Source organism: Falco rusticolus, chromosome 4 (genome assembly GCF_015220075.1).
Source record: "Falco rusticolus isolate bFalRus1 chromosome 4, bFalRus1.pri, whole genome shotgun sequence".
Classification (NCBI taxonomy): Eukaryota; Metazoa; Chordata; class Aves; order Falconiformes; family Falconidae; genus Falco; species Falco rusticolus.
In genome coordinates, this window is record NC_051190.1 from 71,134,334 (window position 1) to 71,151,656 (window position 17,323).

At 37.3% G+C, this 17,323-nt stretch overlaps 1 protein-coding gene across 5 annotated transcripts in view; it reads left to right on the forward strand.

Moving 5' to 3' along the window:
• Positions 1 to 17,323, forward strand: part of NEBL (nebulette) — a 269,788-nt gene that overhangs the window by 202,973 nt on the left and 49,492 nt on the right. For 3 of the 5 annotated variants that reach the window (XM_037385195.1, XM_037385192.1, XM_037385193.1), the window contains exons 8-16: positions 2,294 to 2,401; positions 3,941 to 4,045; positions 8,550 to 8,657; positions 9,614 to 9,724; positions 12,758 to 12,868; positions 15,113 to 15,223; positions 15,902 to 16,012; positions 16,252 to 16,362; positions 16,864 to 16,968. The exons of the other annotated variants lie outside the window; for them this stretch is intronic. In XM_037385195.1, the coding sequence (XP_037241092.1) occupies positions 2,294 to 2,401; positions 3,941 to 4,045; positions 8,550 to 8,657; positions 9,614 to 9,724; positions 12,758 to 12,868; positions 15,113 to 15,223; positions 15,902 to 16,012; positions 16,252 to 16,362; positions 16,864 to 16,968 (981 nt within the window). The remainder of the gene's footprint in view (positions 1 to 2,293; positions 2,402 to 3,940; positions 4,046 to 8,549; positions 8,658 to 9,613; positions 9,725 to 12,757; positions 12,869 to 15,112; positions 15,224 to 15,901; positions 16,013 to 16,251; positions 16,363 to 16,863; positions 16,969 to 17,323) is intronic. 5 annotated transcript variants of the gene reach the window in all.

Consider the following 17,323-nt stretch of genomic DNA (forward strand, 5'->3'; position numbering starts at 1 on the left):
CAATAAGCAGAGCAGCCAGACAAGGCAGCAGGGCCTAGGGGTACCGAGACATCGCTCACCACAGCAGGAACATTTACAGTCGGATTGGTGGGAGGGCTCCTTAAATTTGGGACCTTCCTGCACATTGGCATCGGGACACATTAGCCCTGTGAAGACTGGGTTCACTGGCTCCCCCTCTTCCCTTCAGTAGCAGTCATGTGAAGTGAAGTGACACTAATGAGGATGGAGTGCTGGAATCTCTAGATTGAAATGTATGGCTAGAAAAATCTTCTTCAAGATGGCATGAAATGGCTGCAGCTGGAAGATGGCAAGCCAGTTGTGAGGAAAGGTCGCTTTGGCACTGATGCTTTCACTCTTAACAAGAATATCAAGGACCGTGTTGTGCATTTGGTCTGTGTGCACAGTTTGTGGTCATTTGTTGGTGAGGCAGAAGACAGCCTGCAATAGCCGGATGTTTAAATTCTTGTGCACGATGTTGCTGTGATGTGAGCTGACGCCCAAGGCATACAAGACGATTTTTCTCACCATGCTGACTTGATCCCTGGGTTTGGAGGCTTTTTTAATCACATATTCCAGCACTGCCTGATTTTTATTAGAAAGCAAGTTTTGGATATACCTTTTAAAAGAGAAAATTCTCTGATTTATTCCTTCACTAGTTGTACAGAATGTGGATTTGCCTTTGACAAAAGCAGTGTCTTTGTATTCAGATACATGCTTTTGCACTTGATCCAAAGCCAAGGCAAATATCAAACAATATGAACCAGATGAATCTACCAGAAGGCAGTAGAGTTTTCTTTTCTAGAGTTAGTGTGATAGATTATGAAGTTCATCATGTGTTCAGATGAAGTTTCTCTTTAAAAGTAACAATGTTTTAGAATTTATTTCCTGTGAAAAATCAATGTAAGTGCTGGAATCATAACATAGTTCTTGAACATAGATGGTTAGTTTCTGTTTAGGTGGCTTAGTTTTAGTTTCTTGTTATCCTGATTAATGAAATATTGGACATCGTGGCTAAACATAATGAGGTTGTGTAAGCTAAACCATGTTGAGAGTCTTTTGAGGCAAGGAAGAACTAAAAAAGAAAAGGAAAATTCTTCCCACAACTAAAGCTGAGAAAAAAACAATTTTTGAAGGAGATTGTTTGAGGTGGTTTAACCATTTTATCAGACATTCATGTGGGAATAATGAAAAAAAAGTAAGGAAAAAGCCACGTATTTATTTAACGCAGAGCATGGTAAATTATAATGGATGCTACATAGACTCAGATATCAGGTGTCTGACTAACAATCATGAAAGCAGCATAATTCAGGCTGAACTTTATTCTCCTCCATTATGCCCAGCTGTTGGAAAGAAGCAAGGCATGTGTGCAGTGTCTCCAGATGTTTGATGTACACGCATAACAAGGGGGGCAAAGGAGGGAGATTTACTGTTTGTTCGATACCGTATTTTCAGATTCTGTATTCGGTTCTTCAGCATCTTTTATGGAATTTTTGTGATTTATTTACTTTTAATGCCATTGCCTCAACATCAATGTATTGCTCATTTCTTCTTACATGTTATTGTTACCCCTTTTTCTTTTGAACAAGAAGAAAAGAGAGTGAAAGTCATTTAATTATGCTTTCTAACACTGTAATGAGGTGGGCATTGTCCCCAGGAAAGGACTGTACTTCAGAGATTCCTCGGGGTCTCATGGGAAATTTCTGGCAGAATTAAAAATAGACCTGGGGGCTCTGGTGGCAGCCTAGCACAGCGCGAGTGACATGTGGACATGGTGGTGGGAAGATGGGCGAGTGGGAAGTTTGATTCTGACTTCCCACTTTGAAGTGGCTGGAAAATTTGCAAGTGATTTATTTTAGAAGTTATACAATGTATTCATCTTAGAAATTGTTTTTTTTGTTAAAAATACAGTTTTAGTGGCAATTATGATGTGAATGTTTCTCAGTGAGTAGATTATTAGTTGCTAATCAAACAGTTTTGGTTTATTTGATTACTCAGGTGAGTCATATGGTTTTGTTTCTGTTTCCTTTTTATAAATCCTTTAGCACTAGTAATTTCATACAACAATCTTAAAATTATTATTTTTATTTTAGTAAAATGCTGATAAACAAAACTTACTTTGAAGCCAGCACAAGACAATCATGGGGTGGCTAAACTGAGCTTCTTTAAACATCTTCATTGTTTAAAGATTTATGGATAAGGCAGTTTCTCTTAATAAGCTCCTTTGTAGCGTGACTTCTCTGTGCCTTCTTTAAGTGCTACACGTTAATATTAGATATGTTTGTTCTGGTGGAAGGTGAAATACAAAGAGCAGTTCAGTAAGGAAATGAAGAACCACCGGTACAATCCTCTTGACAGTGCTTCCTTCAAGCAAGCACGGATTGCATCCACGTTGGCAAGTGATGTAAGTGAATTCGGTTTGTATTTTATGTGCATTTACATCCTGAAAAACCTAACATTTGTTCTCAAAAAGAATTTATTTTCCTACCTGAAGAATTACTTTGAGCAGCAGTATCTGATATACAGTGTGTCTGTATAGCAGGTACTGCACATTACCTATTTCTTCCTCTGCTTCTGACAAAGACCTTCTCCAAGGGCCTGCAGAGTTTTTCATAACCATTTTGGATGAGATTCATCTCGCTTAAATTTCTGTGACAAAAGGTATGACTGCTCACTCTGAGCTATTGGCCTTGTACTCGGTCCCTTTGTATTCGGGAAAGAAATAAACAGCTCTAGTGGGCAGTTCTTCTGACCTGTTGTAGATGCCTGTCTTTAGAGGAACGAAGTGCTGGCATTTCTCCAGTGGCTGTAAAAAGAGGTTGCATGAACAGCTCAGATTTGGATGTCTGTCTTTTAGACTTTGTTTTGCCAGTTGATCTTCTGAATGGTATTACAAAGTGCAGCAGTCACTAGATTCAGTAATGGGTGCCTGCTCCTGGAGTCAAGTTGGAGAAAACATGTATTGAGTGATAATGCTGTTGGGATGATGTATTTAACAGTGTGTCTAATGCTAAAAATGTGGGGTCTTCTTTAAGGCCATGATCCCAGGTAGTCAGGAGACAAGCCTTCTTTCTTTAGTCCAGCATTTCCCAAGTGTGGGGCACCACCCAACGGGAACAGGAGAGATTGGCTCTGGGAGAGGTCCAAGAGTGTATGTAATTGTTTCCAAAATCCAAATGCTTAGTAAAAAAATTCACTGAACTACTTATTATTAAGAGATATGCAATTGAGCATTGTTGATTTGAAGTTTGCCTAAATCACGTGAAGAACACAATGCGTATTTGGAGGTAACTAAAGGTATTGGTTTAAAAGATTTGTCATCCAAGATAGGTAAGGTGGCTGGTTTTCTTCCTGTAAATATGGACATCCAGCTATGAGAAGTATGGAAAATCGTACTATAGCTGATAGGAAGTTATCTTCTACTACTTCATTAAGTGATTTTCTTTTGCCTTTGGTGACTATATTGCTTGTCTTTGCTGAAAGCAATCTGTATTAAATAAAATATCCAGGAGCACTTCCCTTGAACTATTTTATATACAACTTTTTTATTTAGACAGTGTAATTCTTGAGTCAAGAGGAAAAGAACAAGAATCAACAGTGTTTAAAATGAGTAAACTCACTCTTGATTTAAATTGTTGGGGTTGGGAGGGAGAAGAAAAAAAAAATAATTCCTTTCTAGTCTGAAAAGTCATACAAAGTGTGATTTTTGTTGTGTCTTTTTTGAGGAAAAGTTTGACTGGTTTCCATATACTTGCTTAGTAGAATGAATCCTTTATTTGTTCCTTTTCTTCCAAATAATAGTAAATGAGTACCATCTAGTGGCTGGTAGAGATTGTTCAGGCAAGCGCTTAGCGATTTCTGTTTCTGGACGGCCACACTGTAATACAAAGCTGTGAATTATTTTGTTAATCTTTATTGTACGTAACCTGAATTCTCTTTCCAGGTGAATTACAAGAAAGATTTGGAAAGCCTACACGAACCAACCTCTGATCTACCAAACCTGCTATATTTAAACCATGCTTTAAATATCAGCAAAATGCATAGTGATGTAAGTTGACTTTGTAAGAATGATCTGAAAAATATATGTAGTAAGGAATGTAGTATGTATAGTCATTGTAGAATACATACATTTTTAGTACTTGCTTCATGGTCTCATGTAGTAGATAGTAGTATTGTAACCACAGTAGTTGAGGGATGTAGTGAATTAAAAAGGGCTTTTAGGGTGAGAGGTTTCAGTTACTAGTACAACTAATACACTGGATAAGAATCACACAGACTTCTGGTACTTGAGCATTTCTTCTTACATGTCTGAATCCTTGCCTGTTTATTCCTTTGGTCTGATACTGCTCTCCTTGCAACTCTCATTTTGCGTAAGACCTTACTGCTTTCATCTGCAAGTCTCTGTACAGAAGTGACCATTATGCTAGTTTAATATTTGGACTTCTGCCGTAAACAGCCTCCTGAGTGCTAGCTTCCCTTAGAGCTTCTCTGTCTAAACCATTTTCCCCCTCCTAAATGTCTGAGGCTTCCTACACTGGATCAGGTAACAGTCACACGCTGTTCTGCCATGTAACAAGTCATGCCCCTTGATGGGGCTGCCGGTCTGACGTAAGATGGCGATGGGGGCTGAAATAGAGAGGAAGAGATAGGAACCCTCTGGTGCCAGTGAAATGCTGAAGCTTCTCTCCTATTTCAAGAGCACCTATGCTACATATGCCAATACTGGTAGGCTGGGTAGCTGCATTTGTCGTTTTTTACTCCAGAAACCACGGAAGGGTCGCAGAACTGCTGTGGAAAGGTGTGAGTGGGTGGTGTTGGGAAGGAAGGTTGCTCACGGTTGGCAGGAGGTGAGTGCTTCACACACAAATGACTAGGAGCTGTAATGACTAGGAGTATACTGGGTCATCTTCTGAGTCAGTGCCTACTTGTGGAAGCTTATGTCTAAAATAATCAGAATAATCCCATCCTTTCCATCTGTACTTGATTTTTGTGGTGCTCTTTGGTGGTGTGTTTTTATCTGTCTCCGATATGTGAAGCTAACACTGATTATCCTCTTTTGTATGGGTAATAAATGACTTGATAGCTTTCAATCCCTGCATTCTACATGTGCATTTTTGCCTAATTCTAGTTGCCTTCGATGCAAGGTAAGATTGGCATTCTTCTTACTGATTAAACAAACACCCTCAGGATGAACTTCATCAATTTGTCATCTTATCTCCAATGAGACAGAAACTTGGACTTCCCCTTAAGGCTTCTTGCAAAATTTCTTTCTTTCTAATGCCCAGGAAAAGTTGATTCATATTGTCTATGCTATCTTCTGAGGACTCTGTAAATACTAACTCTGATTTTTGCAAGATGCTGGTGTATATTTTTTCCTGCTGTTAGCAGGAGGAAGAATGCTTTGCCAACCCCTAAGAGCTCCGCTACCTATTTGTCTTCTGCAGAAATCCCATTTTCAAAATTCTTCTCAGATGTGGCCTCCCCATGTAATCTCTTTGATTTTAACATGGCTTACTCTCCTGCCTTTCTCCATGCTTTCCAGTACCACCTTTGTGTTCTCCTCCTTGTCTCTCCACAGCTCATACCACAACTTTCTTGAAGTCTGCTTCCACTGTATGAAATAGTCTTCCTGGCTGTGCTGTTAACTGATTTCCAAAGACTGATCTTACGGTCTAGGTTTTTTTACCTCTGAAACACAGAGCTTCTTGCTAATTGCCCAATTTTGCTGTTGCCCTGTAGTAAACCTTTCTCCCTTATACTTGATGCTTCTTTTCATCTTTTGTGTAACATAGCTACACCTGCCCTGGTGTGACACATTGGAACCTGTATGATTAATTAAACTAGTAAACTAATATGGTTGATTGAACTGGTTTGCTGATTGACCTAGAGTCTAGAAGTGTGTGCAGCTTTATGAAACACATACACTATAATACCAGTGCAAAGCTGGTATGCAAGTGAGCTTTTATGGCAATAAATTCCAATAGGTAAGAGGAAAGCTTGATGGACATGTTTGTGGGACACAAATAGACTGATTTGGACAGTCTACAAAACTTGTCGTATTTGTATTATTTTGATAAGGAAGAGAGTTCACAAGGTGGAACTTGCCCCTCATATAGTATTGTCCTGTGGTTTTGGCTGGCATAGTTAATTTTCTGCCTAGTAGCTGACATGGTGCTGTGTTTTGCATTTAGAATAATGTTGATAACACATTGATGTTTTAGTTGTTGCTGAGCAATGCTTACACTGAGGAGGCTGGGGGTGCACAAGAAGTTGGGAGGGGACACAGCTGACCCAAACTGGCCAAAGGGATATTCTGTGCTGTATGACACCATGCTCAGCACATAGACTAGGGGGAAAGCTGCTGGGGGGCTGCCGCTCAGCAGCACGCAGGGCATCAGTTGGCTGATGGTGAGCAATTGTTTTTCTTTTGCATAATTTGTTTTTCTTGGGTTTTATTTCACTCTGTTTGCTATTTTCCTTCTCATTAAAATTTCTTACCTATTTTATTTTATTTTATTTTTTCAATTATTAAGCTGTTCTTATCTCAACCCATAATTTTTTTTTACTTTTACCCATCCAATTCTCTCCCATATCCCATCAGGGAGGGGGTGAGCAAGCGGCTCTGTGGTGTTTAGTTGCTGGCTGGGGTTAAATCATGACAGGTATACATGTAATTCTCTTTGACATGAACTATGGAGACATGACATTCTAAACTTTGATACATGTACAACAGCTAGTTTATATTTTTGTGCATTTAAAATCTGTCCCTATTGTGGAGTCTTTGAGATGCTAAGGAGCTACAGGCTAAAAAATCAGGACTTAGATATGTTTCATTTTATGGAATTGGGTGAATAGATAGGCCTTAAGAGACTGAATCTGGTGCCTGTAGTTTAGTGTAGCAAAAGGTTCTGCGATTTACCTAATTTAATTTTATAGAATTATTATTTAAAAAATAGTTGAGGAATGGAGTAGAAGTATGAAATCAGTAGCTGTAGATGGAGGTAATTATAATTTGTTTCCACTACAGAACTAATTTTGTTGTGTGACGCTTACAATTGTTTCCACTAGGAGGCAAACCCAGACCATCATATGTGTTTCTTTGCACTTCAAATGTAAATAATAATGTTTATTTTCTAGTGAATGTGAACGTTTGACTTTTGGATGTGCAGGACAAGCATTTGCTCTAGGAACTTTTAAAAGTTATTTTTGTATCATATCCTTTCTTTCATTTCATCACAGTATGTTAAATTCAAATGTAGTGGTAGAACTTAGTTGGGAGGCCTAAAATACAGTTTCTTTTATGCTGTTTCTACCATAGTTATTTTAAATGGTATTTGCACTGGAAAACCTTCTGAATATTGTTTGTGAAAACATTCTTGGATATTTTTTGTTTCGGTATGTATATAAGAAAACTTTTAAGCAAAGCACAGGCTTTTATCATTACACACTGGATACAGCTGAACAAATCCATCACAAAGAAAATGCAGCGCTTCAAAGTCAGTTGTATGCAATCATAAATACATCTTGCAAGGAGAAGAATGCAGGATTCTAACAGTGATTAAATCAGGCACGAAACAGCATGACAGATCACAGTGGTGCACAATGCATATTCAATCAGAAACCCTATGAGGAGAGAGGAGAGTGTTTTTGCAGGACCCAAACTTAGTGGAGAAACCTAATAGGGAAGGAGATTCTTAACACTTTTTTCCAATTCAGACATCACTATTTTTGAAGAGACAAATAAAATGACATTACTCATTCTGAAAATTGTATTTTGATTTGTAGCTGTTTGCTTTCCGTCATGGCTTGTGTAAAATATTGCATCATACCCCACACTGGTTAAGTAACGTGTTTGCCTGTCTTAATCAGAAGAGTATGAATGAGTGAATTCAGAAGGCTTCTCCAGGTTTCCAAAATGTATTTGTTTTATGAGTTAGCAGAAAGTTACATGTTGGTGTCTTAACCTTGTGTCCTTCAAGGTGGTTTTGCCACTAGCTTTAAGGTCATGGTCACTGGTAGCTGTGAGGGGAATGTTGGTGCAAGGCTGGGCACTACTGAGGCAGTAGTTTTCCTTCCCTTTTCCCTCCCACAGGTACAAACAAAAGTGCCTTTCAGAATGTGCTCCTGAGCCTGCAAGAAAGACCTGTGGGGCCTGGCTTTGTAACAGGTTTTGTTGTTGTTACAGTAAATGTGTTGTTTAATGGAAACATGACAGGGGATGATATTAAAAAGTTGCCAACTGTTCAGACATAGGTCATTCAGCCAAAATCATGTGATTAGCTTAAGGGTTCTCGCTGATGCTCCTCACTCCTGGTGTCTTCAAAGTTCACCATTTTTAGGTCTGACATTTGGAAGCAAAGGAATAAATGACTCCAGAAATAATCTCCTTGTCCAGCTGCCCTTATTTCTCTGATAGGTTGTATTTGGGAGGAGTCTTCCAAGTCAAAACCTCTAAGGAGTATGGCTAAAAACAGGATTTGTCTGTCACTATGGCAAGCTATCAGTTCTCACATTCTTTCAGCTGTTAACAGCCTTTATTTTCATTTTCCTAGATCAAGTACAAAGAGAATTATGAAAAATCTAAAGGCAGATCTATGCTGGAGTTTGTGGATACACCAATGTATCAAGTTTCAAAGGAGGCTCAAAAGATGCAAAGTGAGGTTAGTAAAAATGTGTGCTTGAACTAGTAAAATGTAGATCAACAGAGCAGCTAACAGACGTCTTGTATTCAGGTTAAGAAAACGGAGCTGATTATAAAGGTTTTATAAACTTAGGATACGATAGGATTAGCACTGAGTAGTTCTCTTTGCTGTTCTGTAGCTCGGTTCTTCTTTCAAATTTGTTTTTTCTCAAAAGGCCATTGGTGCTAACGCTAGGCAGAGATTGTACATAGCATCATTTAATTGCAAATATGCTCAAGAGGTCATGTACTAGCTTCTTTACCTTTTGCCTTTAATTCTGTCTTTAATAAGGGAGGGTTCTCAGGTGGGAGCAAGTGAAGCCGCAAAGCCCAGTCCCACCCTGTGCCTTAACTGAAATGTGCTCCTGCTGAACAGCCTGGAGATCTCAGCAAGGGGGAAGGACTGTTCCCAGGCTCCAGAACAGCACTGGCTGTCCTACGTCAGGCCATATTTTTCTAACTTTTTAACAAAAAAATGCCAATGGTGGATGTTTCATGACCTCCCAAGCAATCTAGTCCAGTGCTTCACCATCCATCCTGAGAGAGCATTTCCCTGTCTTCCTTGCTGCAGTTTGATTCCATTATTTTTGCTGTGTGTCATGGAAAACAGATGGTTTCATCCTCCTGGTAGAAACTTTTATGTGTTTATAACCACTACCTTGTGTGCCATTTGTTTTCTCTTTACGAAGCAAATAGTTTCTTTCATAAATCAGGTTAAACATTTTCTTTGGAAATATCATACATATGTATTTTTATCTAAATTGTGCATGTCTTGTACAGATAATCTAGGTAATGAAATGAGTATTAAAGTTGTTGATTAATGTGGAAACTAATTTATGGCATGGCTTATTTCTGGGTCTGTTTACAGTGTTCTTTCTGAAATATGCTTGGAAATGCATGTGCATATACCGCTAATTGTTGGTTTTGCTTCAACAGAAAATGTATCGCAAAGATTTTGAAGAAGACATCAAGGGAAGACCCTCAATGGATTTAGACAAGACCCCAGAGTTCTTGCATATAAAACAAGTCACTAACCTTCTGAAAGAGGTATTGGATTTTTTTTGTGTGTCTGTGTTTTGTGAAGTTGTAAATGAGCAATAAGCAGCATCACTACAAAGCTACCAAGTACTGAACAACTTAAACTTGGTAGCTAAATACAAAAGTGACTTCATAAGTAAAAATTACTGCGTGTCATTTTATATTCTTAATAGTCCTGCAGTAAGAATTGATACTTTTTGAAGTTTCCGTATGAACATAAGGGTGTGATAAAGTGTAGCATACCTGAACCAGAAACACAGAGTTAAATGAACAAATCAGGTGATTCCACAGAAAATGGATCATTGGTGGGACATTCCCTCTGAGGGCCTCAGTTGTGGAATGTATTCTTCCCCTGGACTCAGCCCAGATTTGGTGACCTTTCAGGCATGCTGCAAAAGACATCTGTTTTGGAGAGGACCTAGAGTTTTCTTTCCAGATAGATGGAGGAGTGGAAAGGAGGATTTCTGTTGGTGGCCAGATGGCAGTTTTTCCTTTTGAGTAATTATTTCAGGTTTATGATAGTCTGTTGTCATGATGCCTCGAGCTGTGTGCAGTTACTTTTAACTAATTTAATTGAAATTGAAATAATTACCTATCATACATGTTATAGATGAAAATAAAGAATTGATTGAAATAATTGCCTATCATACATGTTATAGATGAAAATAAAGAATTGATTGAAATAATTGCCTATCATACATGTTATAGATGAAAATAAAGAATACCAAAATTCCATAATACAGCCGTGATATTACATAATCTGCATTAAGCAAATTTTGCTAGAAGGTGCAGGTTTTCTGTATGGCCGCTGTTTCTTTATGATTTGTCTAATGTTCTTCAGTTGTATGATATGGCAGTATAAATTATGTATGATACATGTGGCCGTATAAATTAAATAATTTTTTTTCCATAACTGAGGATACTTCTATCTTTAGAGTTTTTGTATTATTATTCAAAACTGTTTTCATGTTGTGTTTTAGTATTGGTTGGTTCTATAGATTAGGCATACTATTTGACCAGATTTAGAAGTAAATGTGTCAGCAAAATTCATAGTTAGAAATACCAGAGCTGCTACATATCCTCCATTTGAATTTGGAGCCAACAGTACTTTATTTGTATTTGTTGTGTTAAAAATTGATGTTTTTGCTGTGGCCCAGATGAACAAATTGAGGATTCTAGAATTAAAAACCCTCAAAGCTTGTTCCTTTCCTTGTTCTTTAAACAATTTATGCTAGTCTATGCTAGATTTCATATGCATAAAGAAAATATTTTCTTTTCAGGTATTTCTTTATTATTCATCCTCTAATAAATAATTTATTCTGATAAGCCTTGGCTGTCAGGTAGACAAGTCTCAAGATGGATCTAGTTTGTGCAGTATCGTTCTGTGCATACGTGTCTCATACATGCCTACTGACTGGGGGAAAATGCAAATGCTTGCATTTCATTGAGTTAGTCTTGCTGCATGCTGAATGTCCACAGAAGTGATTAGTGCATGCATAGTTGCAGCTGTAAATGTTCATTGAAAATTTTGATGTAACTTCCCTCCATAGTACTACATGCGTTAAGATGTTCCCTAATTCTTACCTCCTCAAGTTTTATGACTCATTACTTAGGGAGTAAACCCTGCTAGTAAGCCACAGGGGAAGAATATGAGAAAACGGAAATGGTATTTTAATTTATACCTGCATGAATTTCATATTATTTTGTATCCATATTCAAGGAACAGTTTCCAAACCCAAAGATTACATAGGTCAAATTAATTATTATTTTTCAAGATTCAGCAAAATTATGTATATCTTCATAGTCAAGGATGTAGCTCAGAATTTTTGCATGAAGGTTCATAATGAACTTCAAATAGATACTGCATGAAACAAGGAGGAGATCCTGGAGTTATTAAAAAATGAATTATTTGTTCAATTACTTTTTTGGTTTTTTTTTAATATTTATTGTCAGCTGTGTTCCATCTTATTCTGTTGCCTTCCCACTGTAGAGAATTCTGCAAATATTTCACATTTTGTAACAATAAGGACTTTCTTCTCTGGAACCGCATTCAAACTGTTTCAGAAAAGATAGCTGAATTTAATAATTCTAAATCAATAGAAGTTGTTTCCTGCTTGTTGCAGGGTATACTTCTAATGATCAAGAGAAGCTTCTTTAATAATACCTGGTTTCCTTTTGTTTAAATATAGAGCTTACAAGAGAAAAAGGTGCTCACTGCTGCTTATGAAATTTAATACATGATTAGAAGTATTAATTCATGTCTATATAAATTCTTCTGAAAAATAACTTATTTGATTTTTTTCTAGTTCTTTTTTCTTAAAAAAGCTTAGCCTTAATCTGGAGATGGGAAGAACAATTAAAAATCCTTACAAAACTTAAAGATCTTGAACCTCAATAGGCTTACATCAGCTCTCTAGGAAATGGGAAGAAGAAGAGCCAAATGGCCAGGGGCGGGTTCTGCTGTGCTTTTAATTTTGTACTGAACATTTGAGTACATTGGAGGCTGCATTTGCTACATGTTGATAGATCACATCAATCCAGTGTCTGAGGGGCACAGAAGTGATATGGTAGGAATTATTCCTTCTACATTATAATTTATCAAGCAGTTGTTTTAACAGGTCTTTATTATAGCATTCAAGGCATCTGTCCTGGCTGTGGTGCCATTAGTGGAACACAGGTGAAAACTGCAGCACAGCATATGTTAGTCTATAAAAACAAATGCCACCGCAGTTAAAATGTCTGTAGAGAGGCAGCCAAGGCCCCTAAACATTGTGCTGGCACCGTATAGGAAAGGACTTTTTCAAGAGCACAACAGGAAAATACATGACTACATTAAAACCTTTTTCACTTTTTCAACATTGTGCCTTTTGATTTCATAATTTCCAATTCTGTTTTAACTCTGAAACTTGTACTAATTCATATTTCATATAAATTTCAAAAAAACCTTTCAGACATTTAATAAGTGGCATTTCTTGTAAAGATCTTGTGCACAATATTAAGTGGAGAAATTCTCTCTCTCTCCCCACCCCTTCCCCCCCCTAGAAGGAGTATAGAAAAGATTTGGAAGAAGGGATGAAAGGAAAAGGAATGACAGTGTTTGAAGATACACCAGATTTCATTAGAGTGAAAAATGCAGCTGAGATCCTAAATGAGGTATGTTATGCAAGTCAAGGTTATTAATGTCATGAAAGATTCACTCTTTATGTTATACTTGACTGAAAATATTAATATTTTTTTTACATAATCTGCAATGAAATATGTAAGTATTGAAATGAAGGCTGGTTTTGTTTTGCTTTAAGAATATAGAAATGCTCTGGAAAGAAAACAATTTATGACAAATATTTTAGACTTTCAGGCAATTAAAAGGTCAATGGGAATTGTTAATGGGGTCTGTAGATACACCATTTAAAACGGTTCATTTTCCCATCTATTTATTCATTCAGCTAGTATAATTAATACTGTAATGGAAAAGAGTTGACCTGTTAATGGGCTTATAAAGAAAAGTCAATGAAATAATCTCGAGTTTTTTGGAATCATGTACCTGATATCTGAAAGTAAATACTGGTAATGACTGCCAGGCATCTTGGGAAGATCTTTTATCCAAACAAACTATCCTACTTGTGAAAACCTTTTTCCAAAAGTAGGGTTGTTCCTGAAGAAAGGGATTTTCTTGAGATTGTGGTTCATCCAATGCAAACAGACAGGTGGAGACTCCTTCCAGAGTCTATTTTTATAACTGAAGTTTGGTATTAACTATGTTGGTCTAAGTTGCTCTGGAGGTTACATGGAAGCAAGTAAGTATGCAATCTACTCCCATTGAAGGGCTGGGAGTGGACGTGGAAGACTCCTTGATCTGTGTACTGTCTCTTGAAGACCATCCTGAGGAACTCGTGTGCTCGGCAGGCCTGTGTGCCCAGCAGAGTTGCAAGCTCCCAGTGCTGGCGCATCTGCAGCTCCTGTGGATGGGCTTGCACAGGCTGCCTGGGAAGCAGCAGTGGGGCTGAAGGCTGTGGGGAGGGAAGAGGGAAGACAAAGCTTGTGCTGCCCTTCATGCCTTTGGGAAGCCATTCTTTCAGAGTAATTATTTTATATTGGTATAATATGTGTTTCTAGATATATATATGTGTGTGTGTGTGTGTTTATTTGCACACATGCACATACATAGCTGTAAGAACCAGAGGGAATGCCATGCACAGGGCCAATCTGACCACTGTAAAGAAGTGTAGAAATGCATATCTGTAACTCTCAGGATTATCTTTTCCTTGGTGTTCTACACGATATCGAAGTTGGGAGGAAACATCTGCCATTCCACCTTTAGCAGACGTAAGTGAGGGATGATGTCTTCTCACAGGTTAATGTCTACTTTTTGCAAAAAACTGTGGTTTGTAAAGTAGAGAGTTGTTTTATCATGTTTATTTCTACATCAGAGTGAGACAGAGATGAAAGACTGAAAGTCTTTTTGCTCTTGTTCTTGTAAGTGATCAGACCATTGTATTGAGTAGAAAAATATTTTCCTTCTTTTTTCTAAGTAATGTACAACCAAAAATAATTAACAAACAAGAAAAGCAAGACTAATTTTTTATTTTTATGCATTTATTTGGAAAAAGATCAACACATTTTCCACAGGCAGAGATAAACTAGAATAAAAAAAGAGCGATTACTACTGTAGTAGCACTGCCTAAGAATCTTTTAATTTTTTATTAAAAAAAAAGTACAACTATTTTATACAATATTTCAGTATTACATTTTAATATAATTTGCTGATGAGCAAGAAATATATCCTTGCTTGGATAAGCTAAAGATAAAATATTAATTTTGTTTCCTGGTTATTGGTTATTTATAATTTATGTTGCAAGGAAAAAGCAGCAATCATATATGAGTACTGCCACTTGCCTAATGGCTGTGTTTCAGGAAAGACCTATTAAATGAATAAATTACAACTTCCTGATCTGAAAATTCACTGGAAACAATTCTGTGTGGTATTAAATTTCTAACATGTAGTCTTTTCATAAATAAAATATTTTTTTGAAAGTAAAATGTGTTTCAATTTGGCTGGCACCAAGTACCAGATTATTACATTATGTTCTGCAGAGCTAAACTTCCCCCTTACTTTAGAGGATAATTGTAGCAAGCTGTATGGACCGATTTCCTGTCACCCTCTGCCAAATAAAAGAAATTAGTGGTAGAGTTTTGTGTATTCACTGTGTATCTCCTGAAGTTTTCCTCCTGTTGTTTGTTACGTATTTTCCTAAGAAAAGCTTATGAAGAGTCTTGAGAGTTGGGACTCTTGAGATTTTTGATTGAATCTAAATCTTAAAATTGGTTCTCCTGTGCAAAAATCTTACCTGTAACTCTCTGGCTATTGTGAATATAACGTACGAAGTTTTATCTTCACAGAAACAATACAAGAAAGACCTGGAAACTGAAATTAAAGGGAAGGGCATGCAAATTGGTCCAGATACTCCTGAGATAAGACGAGCCAAGAAAGCTTCTGAAATTGCAAGCATGGTCAGTACTGTACCTGGTACAAGCTGTTCGTTTGACAGAATGCAACAAATTATTGTCACTGAGAATTCCAGGTGGTGACTAGCCTAGGTAGTAGCAATGCCAGAAGTTTCCCAAATACCTAATCCATTGAGCTGCAGAGAGTCAAGAAGTTGCATAACCAGCCTGTAAAGGAAAGTTAAGACTTCCCAGAACTTGGACCTTTCCATCATCCTTTGCAGGTTGTGCTTGTTCCTCATGAACCATGCCTGGCCTGGGCTGTGTTCAGTGGCTGTGGGCCCTACTGCTTTTAGGTCTACATAGCTGCTTGGTTAGTTAGGGCCAAGTGATAAACAGAGTTGGAGATGCTAAAGCCTTATGACCCCAGTCTGGCAAAGCACAGCTGAGGGAGAAAGTCTTACCTACGTGTGTCTGTGGTTGCAGCTGCTGAAGCTGCAAAGACAGGTGGATGTGAAAGGCCACATCAGATCTGAAGTAAGCAGTCTGTTAAAAAAATTGTTTAGCTGGTCAGCAGCTACAGCATAGGTGTCTCTGGTAGATCCTACAAAGCTAATGCTGTTGAATCAAAAGTTATTTGGTGTTTTAAGAATGCTGTTCAGTGGAACCACACAGATTCAAGTAGGATCAATTTAAGAATTTGGCTGTCAGACGTGTGAGTATGTCCAACGCTATTCTTTTCAGAAAGAATACAAGAAAGACCTGGAGAATGAAATTAAAGGAAAGGGAATGGGAGTGGGCACAGATACCCCTGACATCCAACGAGCCAAAAAAGCTTCTGAAATTGTAAGCCAGGTGAGTACACAATGAATCTCTCTTAAGATTCCTTTGGAAATAAAACATAATTTAAAAACATAAAATCTTCTTAAACATACTTGGACTAAAAGGAATAAACAGTGCACAGTAAAAACATTAAATTAAGGGAATTGAAGAATTTATTCATAGTCTGCCCAGTGCTATCAGAATAGCTTTGAAGACAGCATGTACAAATAACTGTAGAATTAATTGCTCTTTTTCCCTTCTTTTTTCTTCAGAAAGAATATAAAAAGGATCTGGAGACTGAAATTATAGGAAAAGGGATGGAAGTTGGCCCATACACTCCTGAAATACAGCGAGTCAAAAGGGCTTCAGAAATGGCAAGTCAGGTAGGCATTAATTCAAAGGCTAAATGTTTTAATTCTGTATAACAATGAGTGCTTGACATACATCGCTCAAAATACTTTTTCTCTAGCTTTGCAGAGCCTTTAATACCCATATTAAATTAATTTACATGTAGTAAAAAGTCTTACTGTCTGATTCTTATTTGTGTTTAGGCCTGTTACACCATGCAAATTTAATTTAATTGTTTACATCTACTTGCAGGTCTTTTTATGTTACATAATGAGAAGATTATATATAACCTGACAATGAAGGGAAAATGTATAATACGTGTGAGAATAGATTGTATATGTTTTTTATATATTTTCAGTGTGGGACACTGTCAGATGTCTCACACGGACAATGATAACAATATCATGGAGGTGAGAGGTTGAAATAAACACTGTACAAGGGTGTTGGGGCTCATCAGCAGTAAGCATCTTTTGTTTCAGTTTGGATATTCTGAGCCCAAGAAAGCAGGAAATAAACATTTAAAAATTATTTTTCAGAAAATGTACAAAGATGAGGCAGAGAAGATGCTCTGTAACTATTCTGCTGTCCCAGACACTCCAGAGATGGAGAGAATAAAAAGTACTCAGAAAAACATCAGTTCAGTGAGTAATAGTGCTTCTCTCTTTGCTTGCAAATTTTCAGGTATTTTTCAGTTTCAATAGGCTCTCTTGTGCTGCAGCATGAAATAGGGAACTTATGAGTAAACATCCTTTAAACCATTTGCATAATTTTCCTGGCAAAAGCTATATCACTCATTTCTTTCAGTAAAAAAAATATCAAGCTTTTCTAGGTGTGACACTGTTATTTTGAATTGTTAAACCACTTACACCACCTTGCCAAGCCACAGTTATTTTTAAATGCAGATTTTTTTAATTTTTATTTTTCCGTCAAGCCCCAGGAAGTACTTTATTTAAAAGGACAGAAAAAATCTTAAGGCTTGTTACTGTGCATATAAGT